A 21,504-nucleotide genomic window follows, 5' to 3' on the forward strand; every position below is an offset into this window, starting at 1 on the left:
CTCTAGTGGAGGAGGGTGGGCAGTCATCCGAAAACAAGTGAAGACCTTACCTCCGGGTGAGTGTGGGAGCACGTGCAGCGGGACAGGAGGTTAGAGAGTGAGGGGCCTTCTTTCTAGTGGGGGGGTCGGAGGGACGTCTCTGCCGACGGGTCACGCGCAGAGACCCGGAACAGGTGGCCGAGGCAGCCACACAGATCATTCCAGGTGGAGGGCACAGCCTGTGCAGAGGTCCTGGGGCAGCAGCTGCCTGGCCTGGTGGACACACAGCAAGGAGGCCCGTGTGGCTGGAGAAGAGTGAGCTGGGGGAGGGAGGGAGGAGGAGAGGGAGGAGAGGGGCCAGGGCACGTTGCACCGGGCCTTGGGGGCCTCAGGGAGGACTTGGGCTTTTACCACTGACCTCACATCAGTTTAAGCGGTTCCTGGGGTTGCTGTGTGGAGTGGGCCAACCCAGGCGGATTCGATTCTGGATGCACTTTGACCTCTGAGTCAGCGGTCTGCGGGTGGATTGGATGTAGGGTCTGAGAGAGAAACCCGAAGGTTTTTGGAGTGTCAGCGTGAGACAGAAAGAGTGTGGGAGGGACAGATTTAGGAGAGAAACGTCCAGGTGGGGTTTGGATGTGTTCACGTCAGTGCCCGGGAGTGGACATGCGGTGTGGGCAGGTCTGCGTGCCTGGAGTCCCAGGGAGCAGAAGGATACCCGCAGCGGGTATGCGGGGGTCCTCACGCAGATGGCATCTCGGCCTCGGGACGGGGTGGGGAAGCAGCGTGGGCTGAGAGCCAGCCAGAGCCCCTCCGGCACCCCAACCCCGGCCACGGCGGACGCTGGGCCGGGTGGTCCTCAGCGGGACGTCGTAGGCTCTCTTGGGGGCTGAGCGGCATCCCTGACCCCTCCCCCCGCCCACTCAGTGCCAGGAGCCCCCCTCGTGACGGCCCCAGACGTCCCCAACGTCGCCCAGTGTCCCCCAGTGTAGAGTCAGCTGCCGCACAGGGAATGGAGGCCTGAGAGCATGTGGTGTCCGGGGAGCCCCGCCCGAGCATCAGGAACAGGCGAAGCCTCAAACTGATGGGCCTCGAGTAAGACGGCAACAGAGGAGTGACTGCTGTCTCGGGGACCTGTCACTGCTGTCACTCGGGGTGCAACACAGCACGGGCTGGCTAGGCCGTCCCGAAGGCGGGCTCCCTGTGGCTCACTGCTCTTGAGCTTTCCCGCCGTGTGCCCCTCTGACTTGGCCGCCACCACCTGATGTGAGCTCGGGAGCCTTCGCTTGGAACAGCCTCATTCCTGCCTGTGGTGGTCGCTGGGTGGAGCTCGTGGCAGGTGCCCCTCAGGGACCTCCTGCCTTTGCAGTGGGCACGCCAGCTCTCCCTCCCACCCTGTGCGGCCCGCCTGGTCCCCAGCTCGCACTTACCATCGCGTGGCTCGTGCCTGCTAGGCGGCCGTTGGGTAGCCGAGAAGGCGAGACCTCGGTCACCTTGGACCAGAAGCCATGAGTTCTTGAAAGTTGCCATCGGGGCGCCTGGGGAAGAGGAGGGAAGGTCAGGAGCCTGGGGCGCCAGCCAGAAGTGGGACGCCGGCTGGGGCAGTGTGTCCAGGCCGCGCGAGGGGCCCTTCGCGGCAGAGGGTCCCGCGAGAGAGGGCCGAGCAGGTGTGGTGGGCGGCCCCTCCACGGAGAAGTGTGGCCTTGAACCCGGAAGGCTGAGAGGACGCGGCAGCCGGGAGGGCGGCACGTGGCCAGCCGTCAGCGGGTGCGCCGGGTCCTTCCCCAAGGGGCGGGGCTCCAACGGCGGCCACGAGAGGTTCCACTCCCCGCCCTGCACCCGCTCCCTGCAGGCCCGACGCCGGACGGGCTCCGGTAAGGATCTGAAGGAGCGAAAAGTCAGCCGTGTCCAGCCTCGGCGAGCGGGGACCGTGGGAGGAGCGTCCCTCCCTCCCAGATCCAGCTGTGACCAATCTCTGGGCCCAGATCTCTGCAGCAGGAGTCGATGTCTGCCGGGCCTCTGTCAGGCGGGCACGGCATGAAACCGCCGTCACTCGTAAACCGTCTTAATAAATTTGTAACGCGTGCCTACTAGCATCCGTAGTTATTTACCTGATGGAAATTCAAAAGTGAGATCTACCAAAACAACAAAAACCCCAAAGGTCTGTCATAGGATCTCAGCTGAGCCTTTGCTCAGCCCAAGTGTTCTAATCAAGACCTCGTTCTCCAAAACCTAACACATTCTGAGAGGTCACCGGACGAGAGTCCAGAAGTCGCTGGTTTGGCCCGTGCCGGGTTCTAAAATCGGTGCTTCCGGTAAAAACGCAGAGGTCTGGTTTCCCCCGGGAGGTGCCAGCACCCTGCACTGGCCCTGCACCTTACCGTGTCCCAGGCTCGGCTGGCTCGGCCTCGCCTCCCTCCTCCCTCCTGGCCCCGGCCGCCTGGGCTCCGGTGGAGTTTGGCCTCAGTGCCTTTGCGTCCCCTTCACGGCTTCCTGGGCCCCTTTCACCTCTTCCTCTCCTTACTTGCAGATGAATTTAAGTGCCCCATCAAGGAGGAGATCGCGCTGACTAGCGGCGAGTGGGAGGTTTTGGCAAGGCACGGCTCCAAGGTACCAGAATCTCTTTGCAACCCTCCCCGCCCGCCCTGCACGCACGCTTGTATACACACACGTGCACAGACACACGCGTGCGCACGCTTCAGCTGCCCTGCCGACCCCGTGTGCCTGTGGCTTCTCTCTCCCCTCCTGGCTGCGTCCTCCTCCTGCTCTGCTCCGCCCGGCTCCGTCCACGGCTCCGTCCACGGCTCCGTCCACGGCTCCCGCGGGCCCAGGGCCGCGGGGCTCCGCTTCCGGCCAGCCAGAGACAGCCCCGGTCCGGGAATCGGGGGCTGCTCTGTGCACCTGTTGCATCCCGTTAGCCTTCCCCCGCTCCATGACACCACCTCTCCCTGGGAGAGCAGCTTATGGGACACTTGTCCTGCAGCTTCTGGCCATCATAAGGACGTGGCAGGACTTGCCTCTGACCAAATCTTCACCTGGGTCCAGTTCTACAAAATTCCAAATATTATGGAGAAACCTCTTTTTTTTTTTTTTTTTAGTGTTTGTTTTAGTGTTTTATTTTTGGGCGAGAGAGAGAGAGCGAGAGCGCGTGCGTGAGCACACAGAGGTGGGGGAGGGGCAGAGAGACAGGGAGACGCAGAATCCGAAGCAGGCTCCAGGCTCCGAGCCGTCAGCACAGAGCCCGACGCAGGGCTTGAACTCATGAACCGTGAAATCATGACCTGAGTCAAAGTCGGACGCTTAACTGACTGGGCCACCTAGGTGCCCCAGCTTTTACGTCTACTTATTTTTAAGTTTTTTATAAGTTTATCTAGTTTGAGAGTGAGAGAGAGCAAGCAAGAGCGGGTTAGGGGCAGGGAGAGAGAGGGAGAGAATCCGAGGCCGGCTCCATGCCATCAGCGCAGAGCCCGACGCGGGGCTCGAACCCACGAACCGCGAGATCATGACCCGAGCCGAAGTCGGATGCTCAACCGACTGAGCCACCCGGGCCTTTCAGTGGAGAGAGCTCTTAATCAGACTTCCTGTGTCCCTTCTTCACACCAGCATAAGTGCCTCCTGGACCAAAAGCAGACGTGAGAGATGTTAGCACACGTGCGTGCCTCACAGGGCTGTCCGTGCAGCTGCAGTGGTTAGTGAGCACTTGAGTGAGCAAGCGAGCAGTGACATGGATAGGTCCAGGTCCCTTAGACACGGGCGTTGATTAGAGCATGACCTCCCCCGCCCGCGGACCCCTCTAATGACTTGGAAGGACGCCCCTGTGGATTGTTGGAAGGAAGCCAGTGGGGATGCCACGTGGTACGTGCGGTCCTGATTCTGTCAGATTTCACACCCCGCTCTGACTTGCGAGGCGAGGTCGGAAGGTCGGGTGCCAGAAGGTTAAAGGCTGCCTCGTTGGCTCTGCTACGGTCGATGCACGCGAAGAGGTGCCTCCTGCCTCTCAGCAGCTGGGAGCGAACACTCAGTTCGTCGTCTGTGAAATGGGACCATCAGAGAGCTCTGGTCTGCTCGCGTTTACAGCAGAGTCTCTGCTCCCAGCGGGGCGTCCCGCGCGCCGTGGGGCATCAGCAGCCTCCCCAGCCCCAGCCGCCCCAGGTGTGACAACCACAGAGGTCCCCGGACATCGCCGGATGTCCCCCGAGGGGACCTGAGCCGGAAGCCCCTGGCACAGCGTCTGGCGGACCCACCAGCCAGGATTCTCCCTTTCCTCTGCCGCTGGGGGCGTTACGGTGTTTGCTCGCCTGGGTTTTTACCCAGAAATTAAAAAAAAGCAAAAAAAAAAAAAAAAAAAAAAAGCCGTGGCAACACTTGATGTTATTTTTAACTGAAGTATGGTTGACGACACAGCAGCGTTTAAGACTTACAAAGGGAAGGGAGGGCCTCTCGCGTCCCTTCCGGAGGGTCTGTGCCGCCCGTGCTGTTTGGGGACCTGGGAGGGTCCCGAGCGCCCCCTTCGTGTGCCTCGTCTCACGTGGTCCTTGTGACAAAACCAGCGAATGACTGCAGGTGCCTGGGGGTTTTCCAACGACGCCCTGTGTTTCTAGAAAACATGCATTTGTTTTGAAAGGATGGCGACAGTGGATACGTCGTGTGTGTTGTGCGGACTGAACCGTTCCGAGTGACCCTGCGTTTGCGAATCCCCTCACTTGCCTCACCCCAGACTCCCCGTAACCTCTTCCCTTCGGAGGTGACCGACCACGGTGGAAACCCCGGCAGATCTTTTCTGTTTGCACACGGCTCCACAGGACATCGTTTTAGGGGCTACGCAGGGTGTTTTTTGTTGCTTTTTGTTTGTTTTAGAAAATACGGTTTTACGTGGCCACGGAGCATTGTGCCATAATTTTGAAAGCGATCTGTACTTGGGGATGTTCGAGTCGTTGTCTTTTTTTAGTATTAAGAACACAGCAAAGCCCTCTGGAACAGTTCCCGGGAACATACTTGCTGCATCAGAGGACACACTTTTTTAAGGGTTTTGCCTCCGTGTTACCAGGTCGCGGGGTTGTTTCCTGCTTTCCCTGGAGGCCTCACCATGTCAACGTCATACTGGAGTCTGATGGGCGTTCACCCAGGAAGCAGGCCGGGGGGAGGGGGGCCCACTTCTTCACCCTGAGCACCTGGGTCCGAAGGGCGGGCTGACCCCTTGGGGGACCAGGCTTCGGGACTGGGGGGCCCTCAGGCAAGGCCAGCCCCTCCCTCAGCCCCTGTCCCAGGCCCTGTGCCCTCTGCTTCTGCGTCTCTGTCTGGGGTTGGCATTCCGACTTCAAGTCCTCCCAGAGGACACCCGGCGAGCTTGGCGAGGTCGCTGTCCGCTCCTGCCCCACCAGGTCCGAGAGGCGCTTATCTCCTAGAAAGCTCTTCTCCAGCTGGTGGGCTAAAGAAACTGGGGAGAGGGCGAGTCTCCCATCCCCAGAACTCTGGGCCCTCCCTGTGGGGGCAGGGAGAAGAGCCTGGGTCTCTCCGCCGGGCATCGGCTCCCTCCCCCAGCCACTGCGGGAGCAAAGGCCTGGGAAGTTCAGGGTCCGGCCTGGGGCTGCTTCACGAGGAGCCCCTGTGTCCCCACAGATCTGGGTCAACGAGGAGACGAAGCTGGTGTACTTCCAAGGTACGAAGGACACGCCCCTGGAGCACCACCTGTACGTGGTCAGCTATGAGTCGGCGGGCGAGATCGTGCGCCTCACCACACCCGGCTTCTCCCACAGCTGCTCCATGAGCCAGGTGGGCACTCCCCCGACGTGCCTGATGGCACCATTCTTGCCCCCCCCCCGCCTTAGCCTGTGGGAACGTTCTAGAAAGTCAGCCAGGTGGGCACTCCCCCGACATTGTTGATGGCACCATTCTTGCCCCCCTCCTTTAGCCTGTGGGAACGTTCTAGAAAGTCAGCCAGGTGGGCACTCCCCCGACATGCTAGATGGCAGCATTACTGCCCCACCCCCTTAGCCTGTGGGAACGTTCTAGAAAGTCAGGCCGTGAACGTGCACAGGGCTACTTCCAGTCCAGGGCAAGCGTTTGGTAGTTTGCTGGCTGTAGAGCCAGCGACGTGAGCACGCTCTGGCATCGGAAGGATCTGGGTGTGACCCTGGGTCCATCAGTTACCACGGGGGGGGGGGGGGGGGGGGGTGTGCCCTTGGCCAGAGGACCAATTCCTCTTGGCCTCAGTTTGCTTACCTGTGAAATGGGGGTGCCGGTAATAGCGCCCCTCTCGCGGGGGCAGAGGAGTTTGAAGCTTAAACAAGTGAGCACCCAGGGCAAAGACAGCAAATAGGTTGGTGGGTGACGGGGGGCGGGGAAGGACGCTGGTGTCGTGCGGTGCTCAGCGCCCCGTCCCGCCTACAGAACTTCGACATGTTCATCAGCCACTACAGCAGCGTGGGCACGCCGCCCTGCGTGCACGTCTATAAGCTGAGCGGCCCCGACGACGACCCTCTGCACAAGCAGCCCCGGTTCTGGGCCAGCATGATGGAGGCGGCCAGTGAGTAGCCCCACATCCCCGGGGACCTTGACCGAGGCCCCCACCCCTGCCAGGAGCCTCGGCTTGCCTGTCTGTGAAATGGGACGTGACCCTCTCAAGTAACACCGATGAGAGGGGGCCGTCCCGGCAGCCTCGAGGCCACGAGGGGCCCAGGGCCTTGCCTGCTGGCCCCTCCCCGGAGCCCTGAGAGCTCCTCATTGGGTATTACCGGTGGCCCTGACTGTCCCATGGGGCCTGCCACCTGGACGGCGTCTCATTGCTGTGCTGCCGTTAAGGACGACAGCGCACAGAGCGCAGACTCCACTCACGACCAGCCGCCACACACGGGCAGGCCCTGTGCGGGGCGTCCTCACCCGTGGGCAGCTGTCTCCGAGGGCACCTGCACGCGGCACACGTCCCGAAGGCTTTGTGTGTGGTGGGGCCGGGGGCGGGGGCGCGAGCACGGCCTCGGGGGACACGAGGCATCTTGCTGGTTTGCCCGGGAGCCCGCAGGGTGGCCCCAGAGCCCAATGCTGGCTATGGAATCCTAGGCAAGGCGGTCAGGCTCCTCAGATGTGTCCCTTCTCTATGAAATGGCGCGATGGCAGGCGGTCCCTAGGAAGAAGGCCTTAATATTCCGTACCTCGCCTGGCACACGGGAATCACTCGCCAAAAAAGACACCCTTGCCTGACCCCAGAGCTGCCGTCTGCTAGATTTCCAGAACATTCTAGGTAATGAGAGTCCCTGGTGTTTGTGGGCCGGAAAGCATCTTGTTACATCGTCACGCTCTGGGACCAGCTCGGTCCGTGACGCGCCCCACATCACCACGGATGTGACAGAGCAGGGACTCTGGTCCCAGTTTCACCGACGGGGACACCCAGGGGAGGATGGGTCCTACCGGGACACACGGCACAGCAGTGGGGACAGCAGTGGGAAGTCAGGTGTCCCGGCCCCGGGCTTGCAGGCGGGTGGACCGAGGCACCATGTCCCGAAACTCCCGATCTTGCCATGTTTGTAGACCGTCTCTCTGAGGCACGCCGTGGCCTGGGAACCAGGTCTGGCTGCTCCCGGTCACTTAGGTACCACGTTAGGGCCGCAACAGCAAAGCTGTGTAGTTAAGACACGGAGACAAGAATACTTACCATCTGACCCTTTACAGGGAGCAGTTGCCAACCCCCAACCTACCTTACAGTTGACTCGTTTTTCTTTTTAAATTGCCTTCCTCTATCTGCCACCTAAATAAACTTGCGAGATAAGCTTAAAAGATTTTGCCTCACTGTCAGGATTGGAAAACCAGTGTTGCTTTGCAAAACCAAAGGTGAAAGTCAGAGAAGCAGACGATTAAAACTGGCTGCTACTCAGATCCCAGCGGTGGCGTTGACACCCCCACAGGAGGTCAGATGAGCGGGTGTCAGGGGGCTGTACCCCGGGCACACTCCCAGGACCAGAGTCCCCTCGGGCCCTCGGATTGTCATTTAAACTGTCAGGAAGCACAGAAGGCGCCCTCTGCAGCTGAGGGCCGGCCAGTGGAGCGTGGGTTTCCGCCAGAGTGCTTCGCGGGCGCCCCCGGCCCAAGGAGCCATAGCCGCTGTGTCTCTGCAGGCTGCCCCCCGGATTACGTGCCCCCCGAAATCTTCCATTTCCACACGCGGTCGGACGTGCGGCTCTACGGCATGATCTACAAGCCACACGCCGTGCAGCCAGGAAAGAAGCACCCCACTGTCCTCTTTGTATATGGAGGCCCCCAGGTGGGTGCCAGCCCTGCTCCCCGCACCCCCCCCTTCCTTTGTGCCAGGACCTGGGCACCAGCCAGGCCAAAGAAGGGTTAGTGCACGGAGGCCCCGTCCCCAGTGGCTACACGGGATCCTTGGGTCTCTGTACACCCCACCCTCCCATGCAGCCTCCTTCCCCTTCCGCCTGCTGATGTTCCCTTGTCCCTCTGGGAAACCCCGCTAACACCCATGTGTCCTTCTGGCCCACCTGCCCAGCAGTGACCCCCTCTCACCCCTGGTCACCAGCTTGGGGACAGAGGTGGCCCTGGGCCCAGTTCTCCAACAAGGGGACAAGACAGGCCCAGGTGGCCGGGTTGGAATTGGGGTCCATCTAAGACAGCATTTCTCACCCGGGGGTGTTCCGTCCCCCAGGGGATATTTGGCGATGTCTAGGGACATTTGTAGTCATCACAGCTGGGGGTGGGGGCCTGGGTCAGTCAACACCCTGCGGCCCCTGACATGGCCCCCCGTGACGGAGACCGATAAGGCTCCGGACGTCAGTAGGGCCAAAACGAGGAACTGGATGAAGTCAAGTGACTCAGGGAACACAACTGTCTGGCACGACAGCTCTCGTCTGTTTTCTTAGAGGTAACTGTGGGGTAGAAAGAGGGCAGACTGTGGCTCAAGAAATCGGGGAGTAATTCCAGGGAAGGCCAGCGGCAGAGGCCCTGGCCGAGGAGGGAGCCTGAGCGGGGCTTTCCCTTCTGTTTTCCTGAGCACGGGCTTGGGGCAGAGTGGGCCCGCTTGACCCGCTCCCCCGTGGCTAGAACCCCTCCAGGGCCGTCCGCAGCCTTCACAGCAAAGTACAGGAGCCTCGATGAGGCTGTGAGACCCCCCCCCCCCCCGCCCGGCCCCGTCCCACCGGCCTCTGGCCCATCCGGCCCCTCTCCCGCTTGGTGTCACGCACTGGGTGCCTCTCCGCTTGTCCAAAGCTCCATGGTCCCTCCTCGCCTTCCCCTCACAGGTGCAGCTGGTAAACAACTCCTTCAAAGGCATCAAGTATTTGCGGCTCAACACGCTGGCATCCCTGGGCTATGCCGTGGTCGTGATCGATGGCAGGGGCTCGTGTCAGCGGGGGCTTCGGTTCGAAGGAGCCCTGAAAAACCAAATGGTAACATCTCTTCGCGGTCTCTCCGGGCCTTTCTGCGTGGTGAGGGGAGCCCTGGGGTGTGGGGGCGGCCCCGGAGCCCCTCCCTGAGGGTGGGCCTGAATAAGCAGGGCAGCCTTTTGGAGCCGAGGAAGATGTCCACTTTGGTGCTCTCCTTTGAGCGGCACCGCACGGGAGCCAGGTATGCGCACATCCCGCCTGGTGCCCGAGGCCCAGATGAGCCAGACACATCAGCACAGGCCCCCATCGGCAGGACGTCCCAAGGGCTGGACCAGCCGGGGGCTGGTGGCTATAGAAGCGGTACTGATGGTGACGGCGGTAGTGGTGGTGATGAAGACGGAGGGGATGGTGGTGATGACAGGGGTGATGGCGGTGGTGGTGACGATGGGAATGGTGGTGGTGATGACGAGAATGATAATGGTGGTGGTGATGATGGTGCTGTTGATGGCAATGGTGATGGTGGTGATGATGGGAATGGCGGTGGTGAAGACAGGAATGATGGCGGTGGTGGTGATGAGGATAGAGGTGATGGAGAGGATGGGGATGATGGTGGTTGTGATGATGAAGAGAATGGTGGTGGTGACGGGAATGATGGCGGTGGTGGTTATGGGGATGGAGAGAACGGTGGTGATGATGGGAATGGTGGCAGTGCTGGTGATGCGGATGGAGAGGATGGGAATGATGGCGGTGGTGGTGACGGGGATTGAGAGGATGGTGATGATGATGGGGATGATGGCGGTGGTGATGGGGATGGAGATGATGAAGGTGATGTTCACTGAGCCCTTAGCAGGTGGCAGCCTCTGAGAGCAGGACACTCAGCGTCCCGTTTCCTCTTTGTGCCCACTGTGAAATGGGCCCTATCATGCCGACATCCTGTTTTAGGGATTAGGAGACAGAGGCCCAGAGAACGGATGTGACTTTCTCAGAGCCAGCCAGGCAGAGGCAGGACAGGGCTGGCGCCGGGCCCATCTGGCCGCCACCCCAGAGAGCGGGTTCGAACAGGCTCTGGAGAGAGGGGTAGCTTCCAGAGACCCGTCTCTGGTCCACAAGGGACGGAGGCAGGACGGCAGGGCGCACGCACGTGCGGAACGAGTCCTCTGAGAGGTGCCCGGCCTCATCCCTCAGGGCCAGGTGGAGATCGAGGACCAGGTCGAGGGCTTGCAGTTCGTGGCCGAGAAGTACGGCTTCGTCGACCTGAGCCGGGTTGCCATCCACGGGTGGTCGTACGGAGGCTTCCTCTCGCTCATGGGGCTGATCCATAAGCCCCAAGTGTTCAAGGTGGGTGCCGCACCGTCCCCCCCTCCCCGTTTGCTGGCACCCTCCCGTGCCCCTCGGAACCCGCCCCCCCTGGAGAGGCATCTCGGCAGGGGCCTTGCCACGTGGCTGTTTCTCCCCGCAGCAGCCCCGTGGGGCCGAGCCCCCCTCCTCATTGCCCGCCACTGCTGACCCCAGGATGGCATCCGGCTGCACAAAACCCCACCAGCAGCTCTCTGTGGGAGGCTGAGCCCGGGACCCCGGCCTCGGATGGGCAGAGGTGGGGCATGGTGTGAAGAGCGTCGGGGGAGGGGCCCCCAGGCCGGCGGCGCTGACAGGGCACCGCGGGGCGGCGATGAGGAGGAGGAGGAGGCAGGAAGGCGGTGGGACCGGGGAGGGGCCGATCCTGGCCTGAACGTACTCGTTCAGCTCACCCGCCCTCCCTCGACGGCGCTCGATCCACAATCCACGGGGGCGCACGGTCTGAGGGCCCCCCCCCCCCGCCAGTCCCCCCCCACCCCGTGCATGCCCGTTCCTCACGTCCTTCGGGGGAGGCCCCGGGACAGCCGGCAGGCGAGCGAGGGCTCCCGAGACCTGACCTGTGCGTGTGTGTGTCTCCTCTCCTCTCCTCTCTCTCTCTCTCTCCTCTCCCTCTCCCTCCCCCCGCCCCTCTCTGTCTCTCCAACCCCACTCTGTCCACTGTGGCCCTCAGGTGGCCATCGCGGGCGCCCCGGTCACAGTCTGGATGGCCTACGACACCGGCTACACTGAGCGCTACATGGACGTCCCGGAGAACAACCAGCTCGGCTACGAGGCGGGTTCTGTGGCTCTGCACGTGGAGAAGCTGCCCAATGAGTAAGGCCCCGCCCGCTCCAGCCTTCTGGGTCACCAAGGCCCCCCCCCACCTCCGCTTTCTCTCCCACCGCCCCTCCCCGGCCCCTGCCGTTTCTGTGTCCGGGAGGCCGCCCCAGGCCGGTCCTCCACGAAGCTGGGTGTCCACGGTGCCTCCCGCCCCCTCGAGGGCCTCCCTGCTTGCTGCCTACCGAGGCAGGTGGGCACCTGGGTGCTCTTGGAGGGAGGAGGCCTCGGCCCTACCCTCAGAATGATGGAAAGAAGGCCCTAGAGTCCCACTGCCTTGCACACGCGGGCCTCCCTCCCTCCCCAAGCACGTGTCCCGCTGTGGGGCCATCGGTCGGCCTTGAACCTGATCGGTCTCTGTTCTGTGGGACTTGACGTGCGGTGGTTCAGGACACAAGTCCACGCACCGAGTCACGCTTTGCTAGTGGCCTTTCTCTGAAGGAAGGAACTGTGTCGCCACCTTCTGGTGTGGCTCTGTCTGGTGAAAGGCTGCCCTGGGCCCACGCCTTCGTGCCGGGCACTCCAAGCAGGCTGACCCCACCTGGGCCCCCTGTCCCGGTGAGGCTGCTCTCCTCAGTCTGGAGTGTGGTCCGGGCTCCCTGGGGACAGCCAAGCTGGAACCCCAGTGCTCTGGGCCTGTGCCGCCCAGTACGGAAGCCAGGAGCCGTATGTGGCCCCTGAATTTAAGCTCACGTTTGTCCACAGCCACCGAACGAATAACTCCATTGAGGCAGATTGGTGGTTGTGGGAGGCCGGGTTGGGGGGGGGGGGGGGGCTTTGCCAGAACTGGATGCAGGTGGCAGTCACACAACGCTGGGAATGCGCCAAATGCCCCTGAATCGTTCAGTTTAAAATGCGGTATTTTTAGGTTATGTGAACTTCACTTCAATAAGTTAGTTTTTAAAATCCACTTAAAAAAACAAGCCAACAAACTACTGTTCCTTGGCCACTCTTGCCCCATTTTAAGTGCTCAGGAGCCACATGTGGTGATGACTGTGATAACCGCATTCGGTAGGGCAGGTCTAGAACATTCCATCGTCCCACAGCACCGTGGGGCAGCACTGCTCTAAAAACTTCCCCGTAGCTCAGGGCATTCCACACGGAGAGCCCACACACCCATGCCCCTCCTTGCCTGGAAGGAGGCGAGGGAGTCTCCAGACCCACCTGTGCCCCCGGTGCCCTCGCGCTCTCCTGGCCGCCCCTGGGGCCGAGTGTGTGAAGAGGGTCCCACCAGACCCTCACTCAGCCTTGTCTTCCAGGCCCAACCGCCTGCTGATCCTGCACGGCTTCCTGGATGAGAACGTACACTTTTTCCACACAAACTTCCTCGTCTCCCAGCTGATCCGAGCCGGAAAACCTTACCAGCTCCAGGTGGGTGGCCCCTCCCCCCACATGGCCTCCTCCAACCTTCCCCAGGCCCCGTGTCCCCCGCGTCCATTCAGCGGTCACTACTGATCACTGATGGTGCCCGGGGCCACGCTGCCCTCAGTGCCGGGCACGCCGAGGGGACAGGCCAGACCCACCCCAGCCCAGCCTGGTGGAGAGAGGCCGGTGTTCTGAAAATCCTCGCTCACACGCCATTTTATCTGGAACCGAGAAACGGCACAGGGTGCTGAAAGCATCTGTGTGTGACTGGGCTCAGAGGAGCGCTCCCCCAGGAGGGGACATTTGAGGGTGCTAGAGAGTAGGGATGGGATTCAGCCTGGTGGGGCGGTGGGGGCGGTGGGCAGACACCAGGCTCAGGACGCTGTCAGAGACAGCAGCGCGGGGGCGAAAGACCGGGGTGGACGGAAGGAGCAGGAGAGGAGTTGGGGCCAAGGCGGGGCAGAGGGCGGCCCCTCTGGCGAGGGGTGGGGTTTGGGGCAGCAGGCTTCCGCGGCTTATAAGGGGCCAGGAGGGGGTTGGCGGTGAGGGGCGGGGCTTCAGTGGTGGAGGCGGGGCCTCGGCTGGATTTTGCTCAAAGGGTGAGGAGAGGTGTCAGCCAGCTTCCGGAGTGACCAGCTTCTGGCTGCCTTGTGGACAGGGGCCCATGGGAACCAGAGGGAAGTGAGCCATAGCCCGTTGTCGCAGCAGGAAAGAGGCCGGCTGAGCGAGTGGGAGGCCTGGTAGACTCAGGAGGAGTTTGGGAGGTGAGAGGGACAGATTTTATCACAGGCTGCCACCCCCAGATGCCTCCACGCGCCCTGTCCTCGGGGAGTGCCGTGTTGCCAGTTCAACAGATGGGGAAACTGAGGGCCACAGGGCAGTGGGGACGGGCCATAGGGACCTGTGGCTGGGCATGCCTTTCCAGACAGGGCCGGAGGGCAGGCAGAGCTCACTCTTGGGAGGCCCCCCCAGCCGCACACACGCCACACAAACAGACCAGAGGCAGCTGCACATCAGGGTGAGGCAGGGCCAGGATGAAACCTCAACTGTCTTTTTTTTTTTTTTTTTTTTTTTGAGAGAGAGAGAGTGCACACACACGTACACACAAGCAGGGAAGGGACGGGGGAGAGAGAGAATCTCAAGCAGGCTTCACCGTCAGCGAGGAACCCGGTGCGGGGCTTGATCTCACGACTGGGAAATCATGACCCAAGTGGAAATCAAAGGTGGACGCTTAACTGACTGAGCCGCCCAGGTGCCCCCTCACACATCCTTTTTGAGCGTGAGACCCTGAGCCGAGTGGCTGGATTGGCTTCCGTGTGTGGCCGTAGGTGAGGCTACGACGGCCAAATGGGTTCTCTCGGGAGAGCGTTGAGCACACAGGTGGGCCTGTAGACCTGTACCCCTGCCTCCCCGGGAGAAGCTGGGGGCAAGCTGAGACACTCCACTGGGGATGGGAGCCTGGCACCTTGTGAAGGAGGTAGAACGCACCCCCCTTTTGTTTCACAGTTGGCTGGGAGCCTGGTGGCCCCAGGCCCTCCTTGTTCACACATCACACTTGTCCCAGGCCAGGCCCGGGGCACAGCGGGGAATGCACAGACCCCTCTCCCTGCCCTCACAGCCAAGAGGAGGAAGAAGTGACCAGGCAGCCAGGACCCAGGCTGATGTGAAGGGTCTGTCACAGGCAGTGCTGGTGCCCAAAGTGTGGAAGGAGTGAGGCCTGGGAGGACGTAGGGGCAACGGGACTGGGGAGGCAGGTCTTGATGTCAGGCTGGCAGGTCCTTGCGGAGCTCTGAGCTGGGGACAGTATGATCAGAGTCGGGCTTCATCCAGGGATGGATTAAAGAAGGCAAGGGAGGAGGAGGGGAGACCCCTGGGCACTTGGACATATTCTAGGGTAGTGAGCTGGGGCAGTGGCCATGGGCCTGGAGAGGAAAGAATAGTTCGGTTCACAAACCTGCCTTGCCGGCAGGAAGACGTGAGGAACAGGCCCCCGGCCCTGACACCAGCCAGCCCTGTCCCACTTGAGACCAGAGTTGGGTACTTTGGGAGAGTCTGGAGCAGGTTTCAAAGCTGTCCCGTGAATCCCCATGGTCTGAGGCCTGTTCGAGTGCCAGGGCCCTCATTTCGTGGTCAGAAGCAATGCCCGAAGGCCTGTCGCCGTCCACCCTAGGGCCTGGATGTCAGCTCCACCAGGTCTCAAGGACCGGGTGATTCCTTAGGTGTGGCCCTTGGCACCAACGTGTCACTGCCCCCTGTGGGGATAATGCCCCCTCGGGTGGTAAGACAAGGCCTGGGGCGGGACGCCTGTCCTGGGGGCCTCGGCACGTGCAGTCCTAATGTGGCCTTCTGGTGAAGTCGAAGTGGCCCCAGTGAACAGCAGCAAGTGTCCCTGAGACCTGCTGCAGCGCCCCTCTGTGTCCCCAGGTTTGGGGGGCAGCTCCTAGCTTGGGGGCAGATGCTCGGCGGGTGGAGTCTGGAGCTTGGCGAGCCCTTGAAAGGACCTGCAAAGAAAGGCCCGAGTTCTTCTTCCGGTTTATTTTGGGGGTGGGGCTGCCGTCGGGGAGCTCGGCAGGGGCCCAGGGTTGCACAGCACGTGGGTGGCGATGGGGATTGGAGCCCAGGCCCGAGAGCCCAGCGTACCTGCTCTTTCGTCTCCACGACCCCCCAGGAGCCCAGGGCCGGAGCGGGGAACACAGGATGCCGGGGTGGGTCAGCACCTGGGGCAGAGTCCCTCCGTGCCACCAGCCCTGCCTCCTCTGTCCCCCCAGATCTACCCCAACGAGAGACACAGCATCCGCTGCCCCGAGTCCGGCGAGCACTATGAAGTCACGCTGCTGCACTTTCTACAGGAGTACCTCTGAGCCCCGCGCCCCGGGGCCTGCACATTCAGAGCACAAGTGGCTTCGCCGCCGCCGCCGCCGCTGCCGCCTCCGCCGCCTCCGCCGCCACCGCAGGGGGAGCGGGCGGGAGGGGCCGAGTGGCCCCCGAAGGCCCCTCTCCTCGGCGCCTCCTCCCGCCGCCCCCGCTGGCCAGCCCCGCCCCGGGGCCTCCGCCTTCGCCGCCCCCGCGCCTTTTATCATTGTTTTAATGCTCCTGGCTGTTTTGCCTGCTGCTTCGCGGTGGCCAGGACGGCGAGATGAGGCCCGCGTCCCAGAGGCGCGTCCTCAAGCCATCCCCTCGTCTCCACGCTGTCCGGGAGCCCCGACTCCGCCGGGCACGGGGCGGGGGGTGTGGAGGGGGGCGGAGACCCTGGGGGGACCGGGCCTCCGTCGCGGGGCCTCCCCACCCGGTCCCCGGCCCCGGCCCCAGCCCGCAGCGCGCCGGCCGCCACCGAAGCATGCGACTGCCTTGCCCTCCAGCCCCGCCCACTTCATGTCGCGTTCTGTTGGGGGGTCGCTTCTGACGACTATTTAAGAGACCGAGCAGAGCAGAGGGTGCCTAAACCGGGGATGGGGTCCGCCGCCAGCCCCGGGCGGGCTCCCGTCCTCTCCCGGCCCGGAGCGGGGAGCCTCCTGCCCGGCTCTGAAGCGCGCGCAGACCGGGGGCTCCGGGCTTGGGACGGAGCCGTCCCCGCCTCAGGGTTCGCCTTCCCCCTCCCCTCCCCTCCCCTCCCCGCCAAGACTCCTGCCAGGGGCGGGCGAAAAGGAAAACAAAAGAAGCAAAAAAACAAACAAACAACAAAACAAAAACCACACACACAAACGAAAACCCCCACCGGAAACGAACCACCTCTACATATTATGGAAAGAAAATATTTTTGTCGATTCTTATTCTTTTATAATTATGCGTGTAAGAAGTAGACTCATTAAACAATTCCGGACGGAAGCGCTGCCACCTGCCTAAGGTTCCTTCCCAGCCCCGGGGCCGCTGATGGCTGTGCCTCTGCCTGGGCGGGTCCCGGGAGGCGACGGGGCCTCGAGCTGCCCGGGCTGGAGGGTGCCCCGCCCCCATCAGACTGGTCCCGTCGAGGACAGCCGCGGGGTCCTGATGCAGCCACTGCAAGTCGCCTAGGGACCCAGCCCAGGATGTCACGGCCGGCCTGGTCCAGCCCACAGGCTTCCTCAGAGCCACAGCGTAAGCCAAGGTGCAAGTCCTTCTGGCGGTCACTCTGCCCTGGCTGCCTTCACTTCCTTTGGTGCCTGTGTTTGTCCAGAGGCTTGACTCCGTGGTTGGGGCATCGGGAAATGCCGACCAAGGAGGGCAGGCCGTTCCCCTCTCACGTCTGACCCAGCAGCCCTGACCCAGGGAGACCGGAGACTGCCTGAGCAGGTGGCACTCTGGTACATGAGTTCCTAACAGCAGGATGACCTCTCCTTGCGCCTTCACCCTCTCCATACTTCGGGAAGCTCCGCTTTTATTTTTAATGGCTTAAAAAGTATAATAAAACTTGAGTGCAAAAGCATATATAGAGGAAAGATGCCTTCGCTCCAGACAGGGAATCACATCCCAGTCTCTCTTTTTTAATACCTGTATTCTATTCCTGCTTATGAATGTGCCGTAATTTATTTTGCCAGGCACCTATCAAGGGATAACAGGTTATTCGGGGCTTTTTGAATCCGCACAAATCAGGGGTCAACAGACTTCCTCTGTAAAAGGCCAGAGAGTAAATATTTTCGGCTTTGCAGGCCAGACCGGTACAACCACTCTGCTCTCCTGGCCCCAAAGCAGCCACAGACAGTATGTAAATGTGTGGGTTTGGCTGCGTGCCAATAAAACCTTCTTTACGAAAGCAGGCAGCTGACCAGATTTAACCCCCAGGCTGTGGTTGGCCAGCCCCCAGTATACGTGATCGCTGTTAACAGTCTTGTACATATTTTGGGCATATGTTTGAGTTTACAGGGGTAACTTCCTAGAACTCTCCAAAGGCATATTCGATTTTAGTTTCGAGTATTGCCGAACTGCCTTCCAAAGAGAACACCTCAATGTAAACTTTTCCAATAAGGGTGAAGTACGCCCGTGTCTCCATTTCTTCACCAGAACCACCTGTTATCAATTATTTTTTTTATCTTTGCCCGTGAGGTGTGGCATCTCACTGTAATTTTATCTGCGGCAATATTTTCATCTTTTAAGATACTTGTTTACTAGTGACCATTTGCCCACCTTTCTTTTGATCTATTGGCCTCAACGATGTGTGGACACTCTATATATGAAGGAAATCAGTCCCTTGTCATCCAGGTTGCAAACTGAACTGTGTTGTTGATCTCCGTGTGTTTTGCAGATAGGAAGCTCAGCCAGTGAATGTTTTAAAAAATCAGTCCTGGGAATAAGTAGTCTTTCACTTAAAGTGAAGGAGGGGACTGGTCACAAGTCACAGAATGACAGAACCGGTGGGAAAGGACACTGGGCGTGCTCCAGGAGCCTTGACAGCTGGAAACCTGCATTTGTCTCAAAGCAGGAACTCTTCGTCGGAAACTTCTACCCCTGCCTCCCACAGTCAGTACTCAAGATTGTCGTGAGACAGCATCCATTGGCCAAACTCCAGTCAGTCACATTCCTACCCTGACAGTGAAGCCCGGAAGTGTCAGTGGGGTGCCAACAGGAAGGAAGGATGGGTGAAGGCCAGCTACAAGAGGACAAGTGTCCGCTGGCCGAAAGTCTCGGTCGCGGAGGTGGCAGGGAGAGGCATCTGTTTCTTCCAGGCTGATACACGGGCCACTCTTCTCCACCACTGGCGGGGGATCCGTCAGCAGGAGGGTGCCCGGTACTGTCTGAGGTTGCCTGTGCACGGGCTGGCTTGCTTTCCTGCTGGAAAAGCTCCTGTCTTCCCTAACTGGCAGGAACCCACACGTGATGGACACAAAAGCCTGTGTCCTGCTGGTTGAAGCTCTTTCCCGGTTTGTCATTTGCCTAACAGGTTTGTGGTGTTTCAACACGAACAGAAAACAAAAACACACAAAGACTTTAACTCTGGACACACGGGAAGTTGTGAAAATAGTACAGAGAATCCCAGGTACCCTCCATCCAGCTCACATCTTACCTAACCCTGGGCCATTGTCAAAATCAGGAAACTGACACGAGTGCAATGCAATTAACTAGACTCTATTCCTGATTTGGATTTTATCAGCTTTTACATGTGCTGGCTGGTGAGAGCGTGTATGTGTGTGTGTGTCTTTTCCTTTCTGTCGCCCGCATAGATTCCTGTAACCAACACCCCAATCATAATACAAAACTGTTTGTTCTCCAGAAAGGAGCTCCTCCGTGCATCCCGGTTATGTCCACACCCACCCCATTTATGGTGTCCTGAGCAGAGAGAGAGATGTCCACTGACATTTGTGTCATCATATGGTTTCCTTAAGGACTGCCAGAGTTCATGTTATGATTAAAAAGCAGGATCTCTGGAATCATGTTTATTTTTTCTTTCAATCTCTCCAGTATGTGGGGATTTTGCTTTTTTTTTTTTTTAGGCAAAAAGGAAAAACACGCACACGCCAACCTACCTCTCTTCAGTAGGAGACTCAAACAGCACACAATTGAAGTATCTTGTTAGCAACGGCACATGGCCGCTAACCGAATCCTTCACAGTGAGGGGCTGAAGGTCAAACACAGCAGGGGAGGTAATGGGGAAGACATCAACGGAACCGGAACATGCTCTGTGAAACACAGCAAGACTGTGATCATCTGGTTTCTGGAGCCGATTTCCTTTCAAAGGGTCCAGAGCAGGCAGCTGCAAGGAGAAAGAGATTTCTTCAAGCAAACAGGTATCCCAAGTCAGGCCAGGCTGCCCATTCCCTGAAAATGGCCTTCACCCTCTCGAGGCCCCGAAAGTTGGCACTCGAGCTCAGCTTAGGGGCAACCTGTGAGATTTTCTTTCTGGATTCTGTTCTCTCAAGTCAGGAAGGACCAGGGAAACGAGTTTAATCCTGGACCCTCTGGCCCTCACCATTGTGGTGCTTCCTCAGAAACTCAAGCCATGTATGACCAAAAAAATTGGGGGGGAAAGCTACGATTCAGAGTCCTTGTAAAAAATGTCACCTGCATGTTCTGTTAATTATCCTGACAACCCCATGAGAGAGGGACTATTTTCTTTTTAGTTTATTCTGAAATAACGTTAGGCTGACAAAAAAGTTGCAGAAATAGTACCGAGTTCCTAGATGCCCTCCACCCAGCTTCCCCTCATGTGAACATCTTAGGTAACCATGGTTCCATCAGGAAATGAGCATCAATACAATCCTGTTATGTAATGTGTAGAGGCCATTCCTCTGGTCCAGGATTGTTATGCACGAACCTGTCCCTCCAAAATTCATATGGTGAAAGCTGATGCCCAGGGTGACGGTGTCAGGAGGTGGGGCCTCCGGGAGGAGGTTAGGTCAAGAGGGTGGAGCCCCCGGGATGGGATGAGCACCCCCACAAGAGACGCCCCAGAGAGCGCCCTGCCCCTTGCGCCCTGGGAGGACCGAGGACCCTGAGAATATGAGCACTGAGCTGCCTCCGAACCAGGAGGTGGGCCTCACCTGACGCCAAATCTACCGTTGCCTTGATCTTGAACTTCCGGCCTCCAGAACCCTGAGAGATAAGCATGTGTTTCTTTATAGGCGTCCAGATTGCGCTGTGTTTGTTAGAACAGACTGAACTAAGACAAGGAGCCAATCCAGGAGCCCGCATCGTGTTTTGTTGTCCTGGTCTCCCCATCCTGCGATGGTTCCTCAGCCTTTTTTTTTTTTTTTTTTTAGGAGTACTGCCCAGTTACCTTGTGGAATGGCCCTCAGCTTCGGATTCTGACATTTGCTTATAATTAGATTGAAGTCATGCATGTGGGGCAGGAAGGCTAGAGGCGCCACTGAAAATGCCCTTCTCGGTGCACCCTGTGAGCGGCTCCACGTTGCGGCCTCACTGGCGCCCTTAACTTAGATCACTGGGCTAAAGACGTGTCTTCGTTGTAAAATTACTACTTTTCCCTTTATACGTACCCGGGGGTACGTATAACTTTGAGGCTACAGAAATAACCTGTTTCTCATCTTTTCCCCCACTAATTGTTAGATCTGTTAACCTTAAAAAATAAAACTGACAGTTATTTTACCAGTAAAAACAGGAATGGCAGAGCACTGCAACCTGGGACAGGAGAACTAAGGACGGCAAAACCATTGGGAAATCTGCAGAACAAGGGAGAGGGATATTATCTTACAGAAGAAAGAGGAACTTGCAAGGGGCTCTTCTAAACGAAAAGTCGGCTGCCCTACCTCGGCGGTGCCAGGTGTGGTGGCTTCTCATTGGCTGGGCTGTGGCTGCCTCTCAGTGGCTGCGCTGTGGCTGCCTCTCAGTGGCTGCGCTGTTGTGGGGCAAGGGAAAAACTTCCTCTTGCTGGGCCTGCGCAGTAGTGGCTAACACACTGTGGACTTGCGAGGCGCTGGACTTCCTATTGGGCCTGCAATTGACCAGAAGTCCTAGGGTGCAGAGCTTTCCCTGCCGGCCTCCCCATCCCATTCTAAATGAGGTTTCCCGTTATTGAACTTCAGATCCACCCAGGGATCTTGGCTGCAACAATTATAAGGTATTTACCCAATGGCCATCGTCCATTTCCCTCATTCCGTCTACATGTACGAACTGGAAGAGCTGTAAGGTCAGTCGCCAGGCTAGGAATGGAGGCAGGAAGGCAGTCTATGGCCACTCCCCCCCCGGAGACGCCCCCTGGAAGCCTAAGCCCCGCCCCAACATGGCGGTCAGA

General features: G+C 59.6%; 2 protein-coding genes and 1 non-coding gene across 16 annotated transcripts in view; 1 reads left to right on the top strand and 2 right to left on the bottom strand.

Moving 5' to 3' along the window:
* The window catches only part of DPP9 (dipeptidyl peptidase 9), a 42,826-nt gene extending 25,580 nt beyond the window's left edge, over positions 1-17,246 (top strand). For 6 of the 8 annotated variants that reach the window (XM_053220062.1, XM_053220061.1, XM_027049167.2 and 3 more), the window contains 9 exons: positions 2,510-2,589; positions 5,599-5,751; positions 6,370-6,505; positions 8,088-8,233; positions 9,222-9,368; positions 10,491-10,643; positions 11,332-11,474; positions 12,737-12,848; positions 15,611-17,246. In XM_053220062.1, coding sequence (XP_053076037.1) covers positions 2,510-2,589; positions 5,599-5,751; positions 6,370-6,505; positions 8,088-8,233; positions 9,222-9,368; positions 10,491-10,643; positions 11,332-11,474; positions 12,737-12,848; positions 15,611-15,703 — 1,163 coding nt within the window. In that variant the 3' untranslated portion in view covers positions 15,704-17,246. Of the gene's footprint in view, positions 1-2,509; positions 2,590-5,598; positions 5,752-6,369; positions 6,506-8,087; positions 8,234-9,221; positions 9,369-10,490; positions 10,644-10,764; positions 10,900-11,331; positions 11,475-12,736; positions 12,849-15,610 lie in introns of those variants that run through there. The other 2 variants (XM_053220063.1, XM_053220064.1) reach the window with 2 other exon arrangements.
* Positions 439-21,499, bottom strand: LOC106975461 (uncharacterized). Of its 7 annotated transcripts, none has more exons than XR_003417075.2 (4): positions 21,020-21,430; positions 19,280-19,506; positions 1,410-1,517; positions 439-518 (listed from the first exon to the last, which is right to left on the bottom strand). XR_003417075.2 is itself a non-coding variant. In XM_053220067.1 (4 exons), exons 1-4 carry the CDS (start codon positions 21,347-21,349, stop codon positions 1,469-1,471), a joined length of 366 nt encoding a protein of 121 aa, XP_053076042.1. In that variant the 5' UTR covers positions 21,350-21,499; the 3' UTR covers positions 521-1,468. The 7 variants fall into 7 exon arrangements, 3 of the variants coding, with proteins under 3 accessions (XP_053076042.1, XP_053076041.1, XP_026904988.1); XM_053220067.1 differs by lacking the exon at positions 439-518 and adding an exon at positions 20,310-20,388 and having other exon boundaries at positions 521-1,517; positions 21,339-21,499; XM_053220066.1 differs by lacking the exons at positions 439-518; positions 1,410-1,517 and adding exons at positions 16,581-18,689; positions 20,310-20,388 and having other exon boundaries at positions 21,339-21,499.
* On the bottom strand, positions 3,444-3,528 carry TRNAR-UCG (transfer RNA arginine (anticodon UCG)). Its single transcript has one exon. It is a non-coding gene; the product is annotated as a tRNA-Arg (tRNA).
* Positions 21,500-21,504: the final 5 nt, after the last annotated feature.

Source organism: Acinonyx jubatus, chromosome A2 (genome assembly GCF_027475565.1).
Source record: "Acinonyx jubatus isolate Ajub_Pintada_27869175 chromosome A2, VMU_Ajub_asm_v1.0, whole genome shotgun sequence".
NCBI classification, from domain to species: domain Eukaryota; kingdom Metazoa; phylum Chordata; class Mammalia; order Carnivora; family Felidae; genus Acinonyx; species Acinonyx jubatus.

Coding starts and splice junctions, on each gene's coding strand:
- LOC106975461 (XM_053220066.1), bottom strand. Junction 19,507..20,309: donor AGTTCAAGATCAAGGCAACG/GTAGATTTGGCG, acceptor TTCTCCTTGCAG/CTGCCTGCTCTGGACCCTTT. Junction 18,690..19,279: donor GAGTCTCCTACTGAAGAGAG/GTAGGTTGGCGT, acceptor CAAACCTGTTAG/GCAAATGACAAACCGGGAAA.